Here is a 21,690-nt window from a genome sequence, read left to right on the forward strand (position 1 = left end):
GGAAAGGGGGTGTAGCCACCCCCCTTCCTGGTCCCACCCAGGGGAGGGACCTAGTCGTAGTGCAGCCCCCTTTAGCCGGATAAAGGTAGGAGCTGGTCCCATTCCGAGTTAGATTAATCTTGACAACCTTCCACGAAGAAACTCTTGACCTTCGACCTCCTGAACATCAGAAGACTGAAGAATCTCCCCTATGGTCAGGGAGTGACCATCCTGCTTCGCAGGCACCATCAAGCTCCTGTGCGGTTTGCTGCAAAGTCCTTCCATCCCGGGAATCCGACGACCCAGCTCGACAAGACCCGGACCTCCAGACCTCTCTGACCTCTACCCACATCCACAGCACAGCTGGGACCCGTGGGTGCGACGAGGAACGTGGAGACGGCCATCTTGAAGAAACCTGCACAGCGCTTCCTGCACGACCCCTGAGGGTTCCTCAAGTGAGTGCATTGGGAACTGAGAAGCCCCACACCGACGCAGCTCCTGCACCAAAGACCAGCCCCCCAGCATCCCCGTGATCTGCGTGGGGCCCTTTTGCCTGGTTGCTGCACTTCCTGTTGTCTGGCCACTTGCCGGCTGGCTTGTGCCCTCTGAGACGACGACCCGAAGATTTCAACACTGCTAGTCTGGTCCCCCAGACTGGCCCATGCTTCCTTGTAAAAGAGGAGCACCCCGGACCCTCCTGGTCCACTCAAGACGCCATCTTTGTTTCACCGCGTGGCTTGCATTAGCCAAGGCCTGTTGTCCAGATCGACGATCCGACACCGCCAACAGCAGCAGACTACGTGGGACAGCTCGTGCCTCCAGCCTGGTCGTGAAGAACAGCTCCTGGTCCGCGCAGCTACAGAGAGAAGCGACCCTTCCTTCACCTGAACACGGCGACAGCATCTGGTTCCCTCCTGGTTCCAGCACCGTCACTGGCTAGTGACCAAGACTCTGTCCCCTTCCTTTTCAGGACTTCCTTCTTCCTAGTTCCATCCTTGGAACCACCGGACTCCTCCATCTGGCTGCCTGCCAGCAACTTCTTATTTCAGGCGTCACCGGGATCAACGCAGCAAACCCAACACTACTTCAGCCCTATGCACCCGCAGCCTGTGGATTAGGTAACTAAAGCTTCTAGGTCCTGAAGTCTGTGTTCACTCTCCTAGTGTCCAGGTCCACTGTTGTTTTCCCTCCATCCAGCCGGGTTCGTCCGGAATCCGTAACTTTGTAAACTGTTGCATCCATAGACGTTGGTACGCATCCCGCGTGAGAGTTCCCACTCTGCACGTGAGTCCCGTGGGCGTCCTGCTCCTTACTTACCTAGTTTGTAGCGTAGTCCCACCGATCCTCCAGCCGCTGGATCTCCTTACAGTATTTTCTTTCCTCGCATTCCATTGTTCTGAGTATATGGTTTGTCGTGCCCCTAAGGCACTTGTGTAATTATTGTGCGAACTCGTATTTCCTTTTTAGTATTGTCATGTGCTTAGCCCTCTGATCTCATAAAGAGTTCAGAGGTGTTGTTAATAATAAATAGACTGTTTATTTTCATAACAACCTGTGTGGTGTCCTTTCATTTGGTATTCAAGGGGTTATACTATGGTAAAACAGCTGGCTTCACATGCCAAAAGAGATTAGCCTAAAAGACTGCTTTTGTCCACGCTACTAGGATAGCTGGTCTATACGGTTGACTTTACAACCAATCACCATAAGGGTTGTTTGGACTGATACAAGGTGATCACTAGAACTAGTGAGCATCATATATCAGGCCAACTTCTCACAAGGGGTGTCAGTCTTCCCCTATCTCGACGACTGGTTGTTGAAGGCGTGCTCGCCCCAGACAGTAGTCAGCCACCTCCAGACTACGGCCGACCTCCTGCACTTGCTGGGGTTTTCCATCAATGTGCCGAAGTCACACCTTTGTCCCTCTCAAAAGCTCCTCTTCATCGGAGCGGTTCTGGATTCGGCACAGTTTCGGGTTTATCCTCCCGAACAGCGGGTTCGGGATATTCAGGCTCTGATTCCGATCTTTCAGCCTTTATCCCGGTTCTCGGTCAGGTTGACGCTGCGGCTTCTGGGGCTGATGGCCTCCTGCATCCTTCTGGTGCATCACGCCAGGTGGTAAATGCGGGCTCTGCAGTGGGACCTGAAGTTTCAGTGGGCCCAGCAGCAGGGCAACCTGTCTGACCACGTCCTGATATCGGAGGACATTGCGAGACAGTTGCAGTGGTGGCTCACGAACCGCGATTGGGTTAGCGGCAGATCCCTCTCCCTACCCCAACCGGAGCACGTAGTTGTGACTGATGCGTCCCTCCTGGGCTGGGGGGGGCCACATGGGGGAGGCGGAGATCAGAGGTCTCTGGTCTCAGCGGGAGTCCTGGCTCCACATCAACATTCTGGAGCTGTGAGCGATCCGGCTTGCACTGAAAGCATTCCTTCCCTCTGTCCGGGGAAGTGTAGTGCAGGTGTTCAAGGACAACACCACCGCCATGTGGTACTGCAACAAACAGGGTGGGGTGGGGTCTTGGACCCTTTGCCAGGAGGCTCTGTGCTTCTGGCAATGGCTGGAACACCAGGGTGTCACCCTGGTGGTTCAACACCTGGCATGTTCCCTGAACGCCAGGGCGGACGAACTCAGCCGTCTGTGCATTATGGATCACGAATGGCGTCTGAACTCGGACGTGGCGCAAGGCCTCTTTCGGCAGTGGGGAGAGCCTTGGTTAGATCTATTCGCCACCGAAGAGAACGCGCAATGTCATCAGTTCTTCGCGTTGGAATTTCCAAGGCGGCACTCGCTCGGAGACGCTTTTCGCCGCAAGTGGAGTTGCAGTCTGTTGTGCGCCTTTCCGCCTATTCCACTTCTGCCCAGAGTGCTGAAGAAGATCAGGTGCGACCGTGTCCATGTCATCCTAGTGGCTCCAGACTGGGCACGAAGGTTCTGGTATCCCGAGCTATTCAAGCATGTCAGTCGATCCCCCGATTCGTCTGCCTCTTCGGGAGGACCTTCTGTCACAGCAGCAGGGGACGGTCCTCCACCCGAACCTGTCCAGTCTCCACCTCCATGCATGGAGATTGAGCAGCGACAGTTGAGGCCATTTGACTTGCCTCCTGAAGTCTGTGATGTGATTCTGGCAGCGAGGCGTCCCTCCACAAAATCGGTATATGCCTGCAGGTGGAATTAATTTGTGGCATGGTGCACAGCAAAAGCTGTGGATCCCCTTTCTGTCCCTCTTTCAGAGGTTCTCCTCTTTCATCTTTCTCTTGCCCAGCAGGGCTCTGTTCTGGGCACTATCAAGGGCTACCTCTCTGCCATTTCGGCCTTCTTAATGCTTCCTGATCAGCCTTCTCTTTTCAAGTCCCCTGTTGTAAATAGATTCTTGAAGGCCATCACTCACATGTTTCCTCCTGTTCCTTTCGTGATGCCTCAGTGGGACTTGAACCTTGTTCTGACTTATTTGATGTGCACTCCTTTCGAGCCACTTCACAATTGCCCTCTTCGTCTTCTAACTCTTAAGACTGCATTCCTGTTTGCCATCACCTCTGTCAGCAGAGTGAGTGAGCTCCAGGCTCTTTCTTCTAAGCCTCCTTTCCTTTCTGTCCATCCGGATAAGGTTGTTTTAAGAACGCGTCCCTCTTTCCTGCCCAAGGTAGTCACAGCCTTCCACATCAGGCAGTCCATCACCTTGCCTACCTTCTTTCCTTCTCCGCATCCCTCGAAAGAGGAAGAAAGGCTCCACCGTCTTGACCCAAAACGTGCGCTCTCATTCTATCTGGACCGCACACACCAGTTCCGGGTGGATGACCAGCTCTTTGTTGGTTACGTGGGCGCTAAGAAGGGACGGGCTGTGCACAAATGAACCATCTCGCGGTGCGTCAAGGTTTGCTACTCCTTGGCGAAAAAGGAGCCTCCTATTGGGCTGAGGGCCCATTCCACTCAGGCCACGGAGGTTACTACTGCCCTGGGTCATGGAGTCCCCTTGCGGGACATCTGTCAGGCAGCTACGTGGGCCTCGCTGCACACGTTTGCTAGACACTACTGCCTGGACAGCCAAGTTCGGAGAGATGGCTTCTTTGGTCTTCCGTTCTCCAGGACTTTCTGGTGTGATCTTGGTTCGCAGACCCACCACCGGGGTTGGTATTGCTGGGGTATCTATTCCAAGGTAAGGAATCTAACACTAACCTGTTTATTTCAGATGCACAAGTTACTTACCTTCGGTAATAATATATCTGTAAAACAGTAGTTAGTGTTAGATTCCTTACCGCCCCCCCCATCCTCCCCGTTCTACGAACCGATATCTAGGGTTAAGGTACATCCCTTTGAGGGCCCTAGTTTCATGGCACTAGTGTTGGTTTTGATCATGGCTCTGCGTTTCCTGCGCGGAAAAGCTGTGTATAAGAACTGACGTCAGCGTGCAAGGGCGGCTTTTAAGTACTCCGGCGTCATCCCGGCGCCGACGACGGACGCGGAGCCGCAGACCACATCTACCGACGCGCAGGGGTACTGCTACGCAAAACTTTCCGGATCCAGCCTGACGCCTGGGGATATTCTAAGGTAAGGAATCTAACTAACTAATATTTCTTACAGATATATTGTTACAGAAGGTAAGTAACTTGTTCTTCTATGCCTTCCAGATCAGCCTTCTTTATTTCTGTCTCCCATTGTTACTAGGCTCTTACTCATTTGTTTCCATTGAATCAGTGTATGCCGGGTGCTGGTGTAAGTTTGTGGCTTAGCGCGAAACCCGCACACAAAACCATTGTACCAGTGTCGAAAACTAAAAGGGGGTGTGACATCTTTTTCAGGCTGGTAGTCCGATTTAATGCACAATCTAATTTCACAGCATAGCCTGTACTAGCCTATCAGCAAATGCAAAGCCAGTATGAATAGGATGCATGCTTGAAAGAAGGAATTGTAAGATTTTGTAGTTTGTTTGGGGTAAAGATTATGTGGACTTAAGCAATTAGGCACATTTATTAAGACCCACCTTAGCTTGCATGCATTGTTTTAACAGTAACAAATATTTTTATTTTGTTTAATATATATTTTTTTCAATTTGTAGGCAAGCTGGACAAACGCTAGTAAAAAGCAGCGTGAAAAGTTGCTAGAGTTAATTCGACGCCTTGCAGAGGATGACAAAGATGGGGTCATGGCACACAAGGTTTTGAACCTTCTGTGGAATTTAGCTCATAGTGATGATGTACCAGTTGATATCATGGACCAAGCTCTCAGTGCCCACATAAAAATCTTAGATTACAGTTGTTCACAGGTTAGTTATTTATAGTCATTGTATGCAAATTGTTTTTACATTGTTGAGTTTTGGTACAGGTGAAACTACCTTTAAAAACGTGCTGTGTGAGTAATGGATTTGTTAAGAAAGAAATGAATTACCTATTATGTGTAGATTAATGAAGTTGACCTTCTTTAACTAACTCCTTTGGAGATTGATCTCCTTTATGAAAATAAGAATGACACGATTAAATGCTCTAGGCTTTCTCTCATCTGAATGAGCACAAACTTGCAATGATGAGTCATTTGTAAAACTTGGGAAGGGGGCTTTTTTCTTGGTTCTCTTCACTTAGCACAGTCCCTGTTGTGTTTATGAACAGATCACTTATGACCTCTTATATCCTCCGGGCATACAGTGTGGACAACCTTGAGCACAACAGAATGTTGAGGCTGCTTACTGCAAAGGCTGCTCTGACTCAACATCCAGCAAAATGCAAAATATTTTGCCCAATTAATACAGAAACCCTCTTCATGCTGCTTTTGTTGAGATTTATCTTTTCTTGTGGATCAAACACCAAAGATGTGGTTTTTGGTTTTTACTGAATTTGTATTTTCTGTTGATATCCCTTTTTTGAGCTTGCCAGTGTTGTAGTCCTGACAATCCCATTTCTTTATGCTTTTTGTCCTTCTCCGCCTAATTTCTGCTCTATCATGGCTGTTTCTTTGTCGCTCTGTGCCCACGCTACTTTTGCTGATGTTCCATTAGTTTTACGTAGCATAGAGAAACAGGCTGTCTTACATTTCAGAGGAAACAGCCACTCCGAGGAACATTTGTTTAAGAAACGATTAGTGACACTACCTCCTTAGGTTCTTACTATCAGGTATCCTAAAGGAGTTGATGTACAGATTTTCATGTTTTGGTACCTGGTACATTATATTTTTTAAGCCAAGGCCTCTGTTAAATAGCAAGACCATGGTAGTAGATGAGTGAGTACATCAGATGAATCACCAGCCACGCTGATATCTCGTTTTGATAACATCCTCTCTTCTTGGGCAACATGTGAAGTTTTGTAAAGTTTCCCACAAGACACCTGTTAGGTGTGCTAAGTAAAGCTGTACTCCTATGATACGGAGATTGCTTCTGTGGGGGCGTGCCTCCAAATCCTCATTCTTATTTTTAATGAGCTCCAAAACTTTGTCCATTTGTAAAAGAGCATGATGATCCTGGGCGGCAGGATCCTTGGCGTCAGACACCCTAGCCTCAACTTGATTTAAGTATGCAGCATGAGAGTCCACTCGTGCCTTGACAGTGCCAACGCGGGCAGAAAGCTGGTCAAGCTGGGCAGCGATGCCAGTGACTGTAGATTTTACATCCAACATGATAGCTTTGAGGTCATCCTCGCAAGTAGTGTCATTTTCAGGCTGGGTGGCGAGTTCGCCAGTGCCTGTGACTGCCTCCTCTTGTCGTGTAGATTTGCGCTGGTCGAAAGCTATCTTTGGTTGCTTCGGGTTAGTTCGCCCCATGGTCAAGCACTAGCGTGCCCCGTGGGTCAAGGAGCAGCGTATGTGGATGCCGCGGCAAGCAGGAAGGGCGCCTGGGGAGACGATGGCAGCCAGGCCCACAGGGCAAGCAGGTGCGACTGGGCCAACCAGGCCAATGAAGAGTGTCCCAGCGCTAAACAGGTAGGGGAGCCCAGCAAGGTAGAGGCAGGCCGGCCGGAGCGGCAGAGCTGGCTAGGACAGATGTGGCCGCAGCGTCCCGCAGCAAAATCCTGTGGAGGACCAGTATGCCGAGTGAGAGGCCTGGGGGAGTGAGACGCTCCTAGGGGTGGGCTCTCCAGGCAGGAGGTTCTGAATCAGGTACTTGCGAGGCAGGTGGCCCTCAAGCAGTGGATGTGATGGCCGGCTGGCAAGAGAAGGCCCCCGTCCCAACAGAGTATCAGTCTCTATGAGCCCGGGAGGGAGGCGAAGTGAAGAGGCAGAGCGCTAGCAATCAGCCGCAGAGCCAGGCACGGCGGGGGATCGTCCAAGCGAGGAGAAACTGGTGTAGGGCCATTTGGATGTTGCAGGCACCAGGTCTGTATCAGGACGGAGGAGAGTGCACTCCCCGTATTAGGCCGCGCCGTCCGTAAAGGCTGTAGAGGAGGCGCGGGCCGCAGAACCAAAGCAGCTGGCAGGCAGGAAAGACAGGTGGGGGCTCTGAAATCCACGGCCTGGTGCCTGAGGAACAGCTGAGAGTGGCTGCTCGCAGGGCGGTGAGGAGTCGCGGGGGTGCACCGCCCCCGTCGTTAGGCCCGAAGCAGGCAGGCTGAGGCAGCGGGTGCCTGAAGGAGGAAGGCGCCCGAAGGAAGAGGAAAGCGCCCGTGTGGAGAGCTGGCCGGGCCCAGCGGTACAGCGCTCGCGCCCCCTACCCCATCGCAGGGCACCTGACACAGAGGCAACTCACCGGATCCGGCGGAGCAGTGTAGCAGGGCAGCTCTGATGAGGTAAACCCAGTCCACTGGAAGTCGGTCTGACAGGAAGTTGAAGCAAGGACGCCGTAGCAGCGTGTCAGCCACGAGGCCCAACCGCCGTGCCAGACCCAAGCAAATATCTCTGCCTGTCTGCTTGTGGGAAGGCCCGGGAAGGCAACAGAAGCCCCAAGTTGAGGTGAGTCTGTGGGTCCGGAGTCATAAGGCAGCACCTCAGTAGTCCGCAGGATGATTACGGATTATCGGCTTGGCCAGCAGAGCCCACTTAGAGTGCGGCCATCTGGCAGCTGGCCAAGCCACGCCCCCCCCCCCCCCCCATTTCCTTGATAACTTGATGGTGATTATGCAGGCATTGGAAAAATAGAAACCCTGGTATAGCCTCATAAATGGATCCCTCAGCATGACAATAGGAAAAACTGAACATATTCCACAATAAACCTCTGTAAAAAGTGTCCTAATGGAGGCAGAAACACCTTGGCTTTGGATCTATTTGTGGGTTTATAATAGCTTTCCTAACAGTTCATGTATCTGCTGAATACTTCTAACCGCAGGTAACTCACCTTGTGAATATTTCATGTGAATCAGACTGGATCCAGAAATATAAAAGCAGTACCCCTGCTTGCCAGCCTGTGTTGTGTAGCAGCTCTACTCTGATGTTGTTCCTCTCTGGAAGTGATGGGTGGCGTTGCATGTAAGCACCACCAATGCACACTGATGTCCATTCCTTTCTTTGCATGCCTTCAGACTCTGATCCAAAGTTTCTGTTTGGTCTTTCTGACCATAAAATATTTCAAGATTTACCAGAAATGTCACCCTCTAAAACAGGGTTCAAATCGTGTAGGGACTACAGTAAACAGATGTATGTGATTGACCCTTACGGAGTATTCTTAGTGTCTGGGGTCAGAACACGTCTCCAGGACCCGAGATGCCTGCACCCAGATGACCCCAAAGGCCGTATGAGGCTGTGAGGCCAGACTTAACGACACGACATGTTGAAGTCAAAAGGAAGGTTAACCATGAGAGATCATCATCATGTTTGAAGTCTTCGAATAAGTCCAAGAAAAATCATAAGAATTTGAAGCCGTAATCAGCCCCATCCCCTCACTCTGACTACAGAAAGCATGTCAACATACCGGTCGCCATCGGTCCCCATCGGAGCTGATTCAGTGCTTGATTCTGATTTATCCTGTCAGTGACATTGCAGCAAGTAGAGGTCCTCAGAGAGGCCATGCTGCACATTTTTACCACTCTACTTACTGGCGCCCTCTGGCCTGCCTTCGGGCCCCAAGTATCCGCTGGGGCCTCTGGTTAATCTTCTTCTGACGTATCCTCTTTCACCATCCTCTATGCCCCTTGAACCCATATTGAGTTCAGCACCTGATTCGATGAGGACTTAGTTCCCAGTGTCTTCTCATGTGACAGTTCCCTGTTGAATTGACACCATAGGAGGATGTACAGCCCCTTGTGCTGTTTGACTCTGGGCAGAATCCACCTCGACCGAGATCATTCCAAGCTTTAACTGGTATGCAGCCAAAAGCTAATCCTTCAAATTCCCACACTCTGCCTTTACCATGTGGTAGGGCGCAAACATAATAGTTTTGCTACTGACTTGGGCAATGACAATTACAATGAAGGGGACAACTGTTCCCTAATACAATGATAACAACTGATATGAAGAACTTAAAGATGCCAGTGGTCTAGATACTCTTCTGATCCTTGCCATATATCGCCTCTTGTTCCTGTTAAGGAGAAAAGTGCCTTCTTTGCTGTTAAGCGAAGGGAGGAAGACGTCTTAGACTTACAGCACCTCACTATGGAGGTCAAATCTAATGTGGTACTTGAGCTAGGTCACCTTTTTAGGCTCTTGATGAAACAATGTTCTGGTTCATCTGAACACAGGCATGTTGCTAGTCTCTATCATCTTGCAACGGGCGACCCAGCCTTATTTATACAACATCCGAAACCATGGAGTTTGGTGCAGGCATCCACCAGCAAAGTAAATCCTCATGCCTTCCCTACCACGCCACCTGATCGGGAATCTGAACAGAGATATTTGGCAAGCAAATTATTTGATAGAGACTTTTAGCCGCAGATTTCTTTCCTTGGATTAATCCCCTGTCATCAGACTGGATCTATGTTTTTGAGCAGTACCCCTGTGTGCAAGTAGGGGGAGTAATTCAGCTCGGCATTGCCTTTGTTGACGTCGTCTGCGCCAGAAGTGACGTACGTGGTACCTATATCTGCACCACCCCAGTGCACAGCTATCATTTCTTTCCTTTCCCTGCCAGATAGCGATGATCCGATCAGAGCTACACTCAGCCATTTTTTGACTGACTTTGTAACACAACTTTTTGACCCCTTTTTTGAGCAATTTTCTCTACTGGTGTGACAGGATGCCCCTTAAGAAACTGGCTGCTTCAAACCATGTGGTGCGTGTCACAGGCAAATGTCTGTGGCAGACCCCCACTTGGTTTCTGGTGGAGGGACCATCACTCCAAGACCAGCAAGGACCTCTATGCCATGCATCCGAAGTGCTGAGGGAGTGATCCCTCAAGCTCCTTGCTGCCTGACGTCAGACGACCTCACAAAGCTCAAGATCACAGGTGTGTGGAGGTAGCGGGACCGTTTGCGGAGCCACTTCTGGTGATCGTCATCAGGGAAGTTGGGTAAATCCCACAAGAAACGGAAGTTGAAGAGGTTGTCGACTTTGCCGCACCCGTCAAAGTCTTTAGACGAGGCGCAGGAGCGTCAGCACTCTAGCCCTCCCACTTCAGTGGAGCCTGAGTCAAGGTACACTCTGTAGTTCCCTGACTTTGTTGGAGCGTTCCCCACCCAGTAAAAGGAATTTTATGAGGCCATGCACTTCCTATTTGGGTGGGCCATCCCCCCTGTGGCACCTTTGGACCCAACGGGCCCGGGAGGGGCCCCCACTGGATGCTCGCTATCGGGTTCGCCGTCTGCTAGTCTGGCATCATGAATCTCACAATGGATTCGGAGCAGAGCTGTCAGTGAGACAGAGACCTACCTCGGTGCCCGCGTGAGCGCTGGTTCGGGCCCAGACCAGGACCATACCCTCCAGATCAAAGCCAGTTTCTCTACTGGTGTGACAGGATGCCCCTTAAGAAACTGGCTGCTTCAAACCATGTGGTGCGTGTCACAGGCAAATGTCTGTGGCAGACCACCACTTGGTTTCTGGTGGAGGGACCATCACTCCAAGATCAGCAAGGACCTCTATGCCATGCATCCGAAGTGCTGAGGGAGTGATCCCTCAAGCTCCTTGCTCCCTGACGTCAGACGACCTCACAAAGCTCAAGATCACAGTTGTGTGGAGGTAGCAGGACCGTTTGCGGAGCCACTACTGGTGATCGTCATCAGGGAAGTTGGGCAAATCCCACAAGAAACGGAAGTTGAAGAGGTTGTCGACTTTGCCGCACCCGTCAAAGTCTTTGGACGAGGCGCAGGAGCCTCAGCACTCGAGCCCTCCCACTTCGGTGGAGCCTGAGTCAGGGTACACTCTGTAGTTCACTGACTTTGTTGGAGCGTTCCCCACCCAGTATAAGGAATTTTATGAGGCCATTCACTTCCTATTTGGGTGGGCCAGCCCCCCTGAAGCACCTTTGGACCCAACGGGCCCGGAAGGGGCCCCCACTGGATGCTCGCTATCGGGTTCGCTGTCTATGCTAGTCGGGCATCATGGATCTCACAATGGATTCGGAGCAGAGCTGTCAGTGGGACAGAGACCTACCTCGGTGCCCGCGCGAGTGCTGGTTCGGGCCCAGACCAGGACAATACCCTCCAGATCAAAGCCAGTTCCTTTTTCATTTCACAGGCCTGGAGAGGGAGAAGAATGGTAGGGGTTTGAGGACCCTTATACCATCATCCCCTAGATGAGAATGAGGGTATGGCCAGGAACTGGCAGAGGCCAGTGGGTGAGACATCTCACCTTCCACTAATGCTCTCTTCTCCTACCAGGGCTATGAAGGAGGAAACATCTTTCACTATGATGGTGCTTAGGGTGGCTTGGTTCTTGGACCTTCAGCTACCCAGAGTGGCAGTCAAGAATAACGTCTTGACAGTGGTGCTTCAGCTGGGAGTCATCCCATTCCCATCCCTTTGCTCTGCTTTAAAGAAGCCCTCACAGACATCCTACTCTGGGCCTGGTCCAAGTCTTGCACAGGGGCTCCTGTGCATATGGCAATTGCCTGCTGCCATTGCACCGCTCCTGGGGTAAAAAAAAAAAGACCCCAGTGTTCTTATCCAGTACCTCACATCGGAGAGCTTGATGGACCAAACCCTAGGATCAACCATCGAGGGCATCCAGTGGACAGCAGGATATGCCATTTCCTGGACCACTTGCAGTCAGTAACCTCGGACGGTTATGTTTTCAAACCGGCCAAAGAGGCTAATCCCTCCCCTTTGTGATTACCCTTCCACCCATTCCACCCACTTACGACTGGCTGATGGTGGACCACCTCTCCTTGCTCCATCAGGAAGTGCTGACTTTCTTTGCTAAGTGAGCCATAGAAAGCGTCCCGGCATCAGAAATAGGTTGTGGTTGCTATTCCTGCTACTTTGTGGTACCCAAGAAGGATGGAGGCCTTTGTCCTATCCTAGACCTGCGCTTTCTCAGTCTTTTCCTGAAAAATGATGCATTCGAAATGCTCAAACTGCACATGGTCTGGATGTTAGCTTTGGGCTTGAAGGACCCATAGTTCCATATCCCTCTCCTGCCTACCAACCAACGTTACTTGCGGTCGTGGCAAGCTAAAAGCACTTTTTTGTTGTGCTGTGTTCGCAAAAGTGATGGCGGTGGTTGCAGTACATCTGGAGAGGTTGACCCTGGATCCTGATTTTAACTCATGCCTTTTGGCATGTACAGGCTCTGCAGTGGGACCTGAAGTCCCAGTGGGCGCAGCATCAGGGGAGTCTCTCTGACATGGTTCATATCTCAGAGGAAACTGAGAAAGGTCTGTGGTGGTGTCTGATGGACTGCAATTGGGTCAGTATCATTCCCCAACCAGAGCTGACTGTGGTGACAGATGCATCACTTCTGGGAGAGTACACTATCAGAGGACTCTGGTCTCCTGTGGAGGCTGAGCTCCACATCAACCTGTTGGAGCTTCGGGGATGCGCTTGCCATTGAAAGTCTTTGTTTATTTGATCAATGGAAGGTTGGTGCAGGAGTTTACGGACAATCCCGCCGCCATGTGGTACTGCAACAAACTTTTAAAGTAAGAGTCCGGGACCTTGTAGGGGCAGTTTTGGAGGATGTACAAAAATCGCAGGAGAGCCAGAATTTTAAACCAAGCCGCTCTGCCCAGCAGAGACCGCGGCAAAATTCTCCAGTTTTTTACATCACTACGCAGTCTTTCTAGGGAGACAGCTAGATTCTTATCATAAAAGAGTTGGGGATCTGGTGTAATATAGACCCCCAGATATCGGAATCCATTCGGAGCTATTTCAATCTCACATCCACGAAGGAGCCTGGGCTCGGGATCCCGAAGAACAAACACCACCGATTTCGCCCAATTAATGGTGTATCCAGAATATTTGCCAAAATTCCCAAAAACATTCAACAATGTGTGGATTGAAGCATATAGGGACGCTAAATATACCAGGATATCATCTGCGTATAGCGAAATTTTATCTACGTGCCCATTCGCCCATTTTAGCCCTCTAATTGAGATCTCTTCTCTCACCCAGGTGGCCAGTGGTTCAAGAATTAAGGAGAAAATTAGGGGGGGATGGGGGCAACCCTGCCTGGTGCCTCTGCCCAAGGGGAACACTCTGGACGTGCGGTTGTTAACTTTTACCTGGCCCCTCAAGTCTGTATAGAAAAGTTTGATCCACCACAGAAACCTTGTGCCAAACCCCAGGCGCCACAGCACCTCGAAAAGATAAGGCCATTCTATAGAGTCAAACTCCATAGAAGCATCCAAAGAGAGTTCTACTGCATCTTCCGCAATAAAGGGCTGATGCCCTAGGACATTGTGAATGCGGCGGATATTTAGTGCAGTCTTTCTCCCTGGCATGAATCTGGATTGATCCGCGTGGACCAATGAAGGGATTATTGACACCAAGCGGGAAGCCAAGAGCTTTGCCAGTACTTTTGCCTCGGCATTAATCAACAAAATTGGTCGATAGGATCCGCAACCATCAGCGGGCTTTCACCGTTTTTGAATGAAAACAATAGAGGCCAGGCGCTGGTCCTCCGGCAGAACCCATTTCTTAAGGATTTCGTTAAACATGTTTTTCAGGTGGGGCACGATCCGTGGGGCCACGGACTTAAGAAACTCAATAGGGACCCCATTGCTTTCCCTGACTGGATACTATATATGGCCTTGCAGATTTCTTCATCATTTAGATCTTCCTCCATGAAGTCCCGATCTGCCTCTGATAGGTTGGGTAGGCGTAAGTCAGCCAGCAGCTGCTGGGAGTCCTTGGCTGTATACCGAGTTGGCTGGGTATATACCTTTTCTAAGTGATCTGCAAATGTCCTGCCGATCTGAGATTTGCCCCGCCTCTCCAGTTGTCAGTTGGGGTACCCAGCGCTCTCCCTGCTCTCTCTTCTTCAGCCAAGCCAACATTTTCCCTGCCCTATCTCCTATTTCATAAACTTTATGCCGTGATTAGAGTAATTTGGCCTGTGTCTTTTCTCCCGCCAGGGCTTTGTATTCTAGCTATTTAACAAGTAGTTGAAGTGCCGCATCCCCATTGGACAGGAAGGCACTCAGTGCCTCTAGGCGCTGGAGTTCAATCTCCAGCTTAGAGAGTTGTTGGGTTTGTTGCCTGACATATCCCGTTTTAAGCGCCAGGGCTTGCCCCTTAAGCACTACCTTGTGGACTTCCCATATTATCTGTGTCTATTCCACAGATCCAACATTTTCATTAAAATAGTGGTCTGTCTGCGTAAGCAGGGTCTCTTTGATGTCCGGAATTTAAGCAACCAAGGATTGAAGACAATTTTGTTGCGATGCCTTGTATTACGATAAGGGAGCTCAATCCACACAGGGGAATGATCAGAGAGGCCCCTCGGTAGACTATGTTAGTGTCTAAAATGCCCGACATCTGGTAGTCGTGTGAGGAAATAGCCAATGTGGGTCATGCTATTGTGGGTGTTGTAATAGGTGTAGTAAATCCGGTCTGGGAGTAGGGTGCGCCCTATATCTACCAGGCCCATGGCCCGCGCAAAGTCTTTAATTTGGGTATTGGGCCGCATTAGGGGACACTGGGGATGCCTGTCTGTATGATCGTCCAAAATCATATTGAAGTCTCCCCCCAGTATGAGTGTGCCTATGGGAAGATCTGTTAGAATTTTCCCTAAGTCAGCAAGCGCCTCTCTACCCTGTGCATGGGGAAGATGAGCAGAGACCACATTAAGCGTTCTCCCTCCCAACTGGCTTCCAGCACTGCAAACCTCCCTTGTGGATCTACCCATGTGCGGGTGGGAGTAAATGCAAGGCTCTTCCTGACTAGAATACCAGTACCTCTCGAACCTATCCCCATTGTGTGAGGGCCTTACAATTATTACCCACTAAGTGTGTTTCTTGCAACCAGATCTGGTGCCCGTCTCTTAAGATGTTGCAATACAACCCCACGTTTTATTTTGTCCCCAACCCATTTACATTCCACGTTATAATAGACAGTGATGTTTTCACCTGAGTTCCGGCCATAGGTCTTGTACAAGGAAATCGTGAGAATCTGTGGGTGCATCATGAAGGGCATCCGCCACTTCTGACATTTTCAAAACCAGATGGATAGACATATAGATGCAATAACACATAATCCGGCTAGGGAACCACAGGAGTGCATACAGTGCACTTGAAATACACACAGAGGTAATTAAATCGGACTGTGGGTGCTTTGCGATTAAAAACCAAACGAAAAACAGAAAAACTCTTCTACCCCCCCCCCCCTCCCCCCCAACTCCCCGCCCCCCTGCCAGTGGATTTCAAACTACCCACTCCCCAACAAGGCAGAGTGCCTGTTGCCCCACCATTTATTGAAGAGGTGCTTGGTTGCAGACATACCCCCTGCTGTATATGAGGATAAAATCACATTACAGTAAATAACGGGAATTGAGCCCGGCCCCACCACCAGCCGCTATACTAAAGCTACTGATTGAAAATACTTCAAAGCCTTACGTGTGTAGTAACAGCATGGTCCCCTGCTGTAGTCCAGGGGAGATGTCCCAATATGTAACCAGTACTCAGCCTTTCTAAAACACTTGTAAGGCAACTGTATCGGTACCAACCCCACAGATGCCCTTTGTTTAGCTACCCCTTGTGGAGTCTGTGTACCCCCGAACTGGGTCACCTCGCTGCACGGCGTTGGTGTCAGGTCTGGAAGAGCAAGGCCCTCTGTTGCAGTATTTTTGTGACTTCTCCACTCGACGTCAACTCTCCAGCCAGTCCCACACATATTCGTGGGAAGAGAAAAACCATTAATTTTGTGCAGTTGTCTTGGACCCCTTCCCACTTGCCATTGTGAGAGTGTGCCGTGGTGTATATGGCTGATATATCACAGGGTGGACCCAGTACTCGCTGCCGCCTGCTCAGTGGGAAAAAATTCCCTGCCGGCCTGTCTGGTTTCCCAGTGCACCGATATTGCTGCCGCCGGGGGAGGGCAGGGTTGGCCGAGCACAGGAGTCAAGCAGGTAGTACCCCTCTACTGGGGGCCACACAGGCACTTGTCTGGCGGGAATCCCCCAGTCACAGCCTTCTAGAGCCTCACGGAATCCAGACTAAACACGAGGCAGAAATAGGCCCAGGCTACGCCTCCGTTGCCCCCAGCTACTTACTCCTCAATTGCCAGGTGTTTTGGGCCGCAGAAAGGCTCCTACGTCCCCCCCCCAGTGCTCCGCCCCGCAGAGTCGCAAAGATCAGTTTGAAGCAGGCGCCTCACTGCTGTGCCACCGATTTATCTCTGGTGTCATACTCCACGGATTGGTTGCCCTGGTGGCGTGGTTCCTTGGGCTCCCAACTGCACAGAGATGCCGCTATTTCGGGTGGCTGCCACGTTCAGGACCCCGTCCCCTCCCTCTGGGCACAGAGGGGCAAGTTCCACTCCTACGAGCCACGCGCTACATGTAGCGCAGGCCCTGTACCCCCAACACGCAGGGGATCAGGGCGCACCGCTGCCACAATCCAGTGATATCTATGCAGGGGTCCACCGGAAGGCAAGGGCCCAAGTGCACACTCTCAACCAAGGGGCCACACGCGCAGCCGATGTTTGAGGCCGCCGCCGTCCACGACACTCAGGGCCTGCCACGCCGGGGCCTCTATTATTACCAGGGCTGTTTTTCACCTCTCATACCCGGCGGCAGAGTCCCGTCCCCTTCGGGCGTGTGCACGGTGATGCTGCAGCCCTGGCTAGGAGCGTCTCTTGGTCCGCTGCTCACCTACCAAATGTGCCACTGGTTGCGTCTGCCTCCCACAGTATTCCGACAATGGGAGCCTCATCAGCCACCGCGTCACCAGGCCGCGGAGCGAGGGCGCATCGCCATTTTGCGCTGCAGAGCTCTGGTCATTTCGGTGGAATATCGCAGGTATGACTGAAGGCGTTGTTCGCCACACTTTGATCCCCAGGGCTCTGGGGCCTGGATCCCACTCCTCGGAGTAGGGGACAGGATTTTGAACGGATTAAATCAGAATAGGCGGATCGGGCTTCGGAGCCGCGTTATAAGGCGTCCATTATCTTTAGCTGCTAGCCACTCGCCCATGATATCTGGTTTTAAGCCACAACTCCAAAGCCTGCAGTGACTGCGCATTTATGAATCCAAAGGCTATCCGGGGCCGCAAAGCGGAACTTTACAGCGCCAAGCATAAATCTCCTTGCCGAAACATGCTCCAAGTTGCAGTCAAAGTCAAAAGTTCATTCTCTATCCCATTCCTACTCCAGGAGTTGCTGAGGCTGGACTTTGTTGTGTTCCAAATTGTCCGGTAAGTCTAACAAGACACCAAGGCGAGGCTGTGCCCTCTCGCCACTCACATTCACCTGCCAGGTGATCGAAGAGTTCCACGCAGCCGTGCTCTGGCTCTTAGGCTGTTTGCTTATAAGGAGCTAAGAGGACAACCACGTGAAGTACCGCTGACGGGTGTGCCTCTCACTCAATGGTCCACACCAGTCCCTGAAACTTTGACGCCATTATTAAATACATCAACGTTAGCAGAAGATCTTCTCATAGTCTTGTCAGACTTCAAGACGGTGCTGTCCTCCCTTGTCTGATGCAGTGCATGACAACAGTTGATGTGCAGCTTCCTCCCTTTACTTTGCCACCTTCACAGGGAAAACAACACACTCTACATTCACTTTTTGGCGCAGACTCAGTGATAAGTTTGCTCTGCCCTTTCGTGATGACAGTAGGTATGATGACTTGCAGGAGGCTAGTTTTTTTGAGACCTCCTCTGAAAAGGGCCTTTTTTCATCCTCCAGACCAGCCACAGAGGAGTTGGTGTCCTGCCATGGTAGTGAGTAGGGCGGTCAAAGTCCTTGACCTCTAGCTTCTCACCTCGGTGCCCAAGCCTTCTGAATTGACAGAAGTTCTCTGGCCTGGAGAAAATCTTCTGAGCTCCTGCCATTTAACAAGGCCTTGTCACACATCTTATTGGGGGCATTGACCAAACCATGCTTTGGTCGTACAGGCAATGCCAAATTGCACAGCACCTGTGATCCTGCTTTCCTATCTCAGCACTTCTTCCCTGAAAGTTTGATGGTGCAAGCATCCGCAAGTAATACAAATCCCAATACGTTTACAATTACTCACTTGGACAGAGTGAAAAGGGGTTGAAACCTTCGCAAATTAGCATTTTTATCTACCAGCTTGGTGCTCAGTTCAGTGAACGCCAGTTGCCTGCTCCGACGCTATTCCCATGCTCTTAGGGGACTTGAGCCACTGAGCCCTAAGGTGTCTCTAAGATCTCCGACCTGTCCTTGTGCAAGCTTCAGGATAAATGGATGGAGTGCTGCCAAGTTCAGGATTTGTTGTGGCTTGGACACCACTGATTCCATCGGGCGGGTCATTGGCGCCAGTGTTGCCATGTCTGGCTGCAATCCACCAGTTTTACAGACGATGCCCAACTGTTCCAAATGGACATGCTTAAGATGGAACTCGCCCACTTGGGGACTAGACAGACTCTGATCTCGAGCTGTTAAGAGACAAGCTCTAATGCACGCTATTTGGGCTTATCTGCCCCACCTTGCCAGCCTCATCAGCTCTACTGCTCCTTTTGTGGTTGCGGCAGAGGTACCCCATACTGTCAGCCATTCCAACCCCAGCATGGTGCCCAGCAGTTTTGTGGTTCTGGCCATGGTGTCCACTGCCCCTGCGACCAAGGTCAAAGGGCCACCCAGTCCACTAATCAACCTGTAACTCCACCTGCAAAACTCTTTTAGCATGCCCTTCGTGTAGCCAGCCACCCACTGGTATTCAGGATCCAATGATTACTGACGGGTTGGACCAGCTATAACTTCAGACAGGTGGGTCCTTGTTCGGAAGGGATATGCTATCCCATTCCTTACTGCACCGCCACACTTTCCACTGTCTCCCCAGCGGAGGACTGTCATTACATTTTGTGGCAGGAAGTGCTGTAGTGTAGTTTCTATATTCCCAATAGGCTCTGCGCATTGGAATAATATATCCTTTAGATGTGATATAGGACTGAAGTCAGTATGTCTCTATCGAATATACTAAACTTACTGGTGAGTGCCAGCTAGCTCAGAGGTCACTAGAAACTTTCTCGAATACACAAGAAGGGATTCGTTTCTGACAACCGCATAAACATGACAACTTTGTTTCCCTAGGACTGGAACAAATATCGTGAAAACAATAGATAACTATTTTACTCAGTCAATCGTGAATGCTTTGTTTCTACAGAGTTGCAGAGAAAATAGAGAGACTGGCGTTTTAATAAAAGGGGTTTATTGAACAATCGTCTTTCTCATGCAATAGGGGTGAACTGTTAAAATCGTTAGAATGCAAAGTATAATGCGTACAGCGTAAACAGTAGTATAAAATACTGTAATAGCATTGTCTAGTGCTATGACATATAAAAATACATACATAAATAACACAGGCTAAAATACTCAACTGGTGATTCTAAAATACGCCTACCCCAATGTACCTAACCTAGGTCTAGTACGATGGAAGAAGTAAGTGTGGTCTTTAGCATAGGTTTAGCTTTTGCCAAGAATTGCCAAAGGTTTCTTTAGGTTCTAATCAGCTCCATATCTTAGAGTGAGAGAGATTGGTATCTCTTTCACAGACTCGATTTCCGAACACCCTGCAAGGGGAGTTAGAAACACTGGAGCTAGATTCTGGGCTGAGGAGGACAGCTTCTGATCAGTGCGTGAGCTGGAGAGTCAGCTTCCTTCGGCACTTGCTGTAGCGAGCTGCGTCGGGCAAGTAGGTAGTCGAACTGCACCGAACCACACCGTGCTTTGCCATAGCAAGTGAAGGTATATTTATACGTTGAAGGTGCTTAGGAATGCCAGCTTTGACGTCTTGGATGAACCCCTAAGGAATAGTTGTTCATGCATAATAATGAGTTTCTTGGAGAAATCAATATCCAGGCTAGGGGAAGTCCCTTCTGCTTAAGAGCCTGGTGTTCCAAGAAATCGTTGTGACGTTGATGGACGGATGGAAGTAGCCATGCCTGTATTTGGGCTGCATGGACTATGCCTAAATAAGGACTGGATTTCTATGCCTATATAAGGGCAATGTGAATTGTACCTATATAAGGGCATGAATAAGGAAAATGCATACAGAATCTAAATCGCCACACAACAGTGCAAGAGTCGCAAGTAGAATGTGGGTGCTACTCCTGCTACTTCCTGGTGCCCAACACCTCTTAACGCCTTCCTCCGAGAGGAAAAATTAGAAATACTCACATTGGCCTAGGTCTTCTCTGTCCTTGACCCTGGAGACTGGATGGCAGCACTCGACTTGCAGGACACATATTTCCATATGCCCGTCCCACTGGTGTTAACTGTGGTTGAAAAGGAGCATTTTCAGTTTGTTTTTCTCCCCCTTAGTTTCACTGCGTGATGGAGGTGGTAGCAGCACTCAATCTGAGATCTGGGGTGCTAGTCTTCCCCTACCTCAAAGACTCGCTGTTTAGAACTGGCTCGCCCAAGCAGTCATCAACCTCCTTCAAACTACAGCTAACCTCCTGTCATTTTTTGGGTCTACTATCAATGTGCCCAATGTCAAACCTGACTTGTTCTCGGACTCTCCCCTTCATCTGAGCCATTCTGCACTCAGTTTGGTTTCGTGGCTTTCCCCCGGAAAAGAGTTCAGGAAATTCAGGCTATGAACTCGATCTTTTAGCCTTATTTCTGGATTTCCGTGAGGTAGACTCTGAGGCTAATGGCAGTTATGACCTGTTGCTTCCTGTTGGTCGAACATGTCAGGTGGCATATGTGGGCTCTGTAGTGAGATCTGAATCCTCAATGGTCCCAACATTAAGGTAACCCCTCTGACCACATTCAGATTTCAGAGGAGACTGCAAAGATCTTCAGTGGCAGTTGCTGGACTACGATTGGGTTAGCGGTACACCACTCTTCCTGCCCCATCAAAAGCTGACATTTGTGACCGATGCAGGACTTCTGGGCTGGGGTGACCACCTGGGAGAAGTGGAAGCCTCTTATCGCTGGTGTAGTAAAAGCTTCATATTAACCTTCTTGAACTGAGGGCTATCCGCTTGACAACTTTCATCCTTCAAGAGGAGGCTGGTTCAAGTGCTCAAGGACAACACCACTGTCATGTGTTATACAACAAACAGGGCAGGGCGAGGTCATGATTGCTGTGCCAGGAGACCTTGTACCTCTGGAGGTGGCTTGACCCCCTAAGAGTTTTCCTGGTGGTGAACCACCAGGCGGGATAATTTAATGCGAGGGCGCGTGACTCTGCTGTCGGCATATCGTTGATTTCATGTTGGCAGCCTGGTGTTACTTAACTAAAACTGTATACGTCTGTCATTGGGACAAATTTGTGGCATGATTTGTTTTTATGCATAAACA

General features: G+C 50.3%; 1 protein-coding gene across 1 annotated transcript in view; it reads left to right on the forward strand.

Annotated features, from left to right (window-relative positions):
* The window catches only part of USP9X (ubiquitin specific peptidase 9 X-linked), a 1,542,050-nt gene that overhangs the window by 510,852 nt on the left and 1,009,508 nt on the right, over positions 1-21,690 (forward strand). Inside the window, exon 12 of the mRNA XM_078658291.1 lies at positions 5,034-5,240. Within this exon, the coding sequence (XP_078514417.1) occupies positions 5,034-5,240 (207 nt within the window). The remainder of the gene's footprint in view (positions 1-5,033; positions 5,241-21,690) is intronic.

This window comes from Lissotriton helveticus, chromosome 8 (genome assembly GCF_964261635.1).
Source record: "Lissotriton helveticus chromosome 8, aLisHel1.1, whole genome shotgun sequence".
NCBI classification, from domain to species: Eukaryota; Metazoa; Chordata; class Amphibia; order Caudata; family Salamandridae; genus Lissotriton; species Lissotriton helveticus.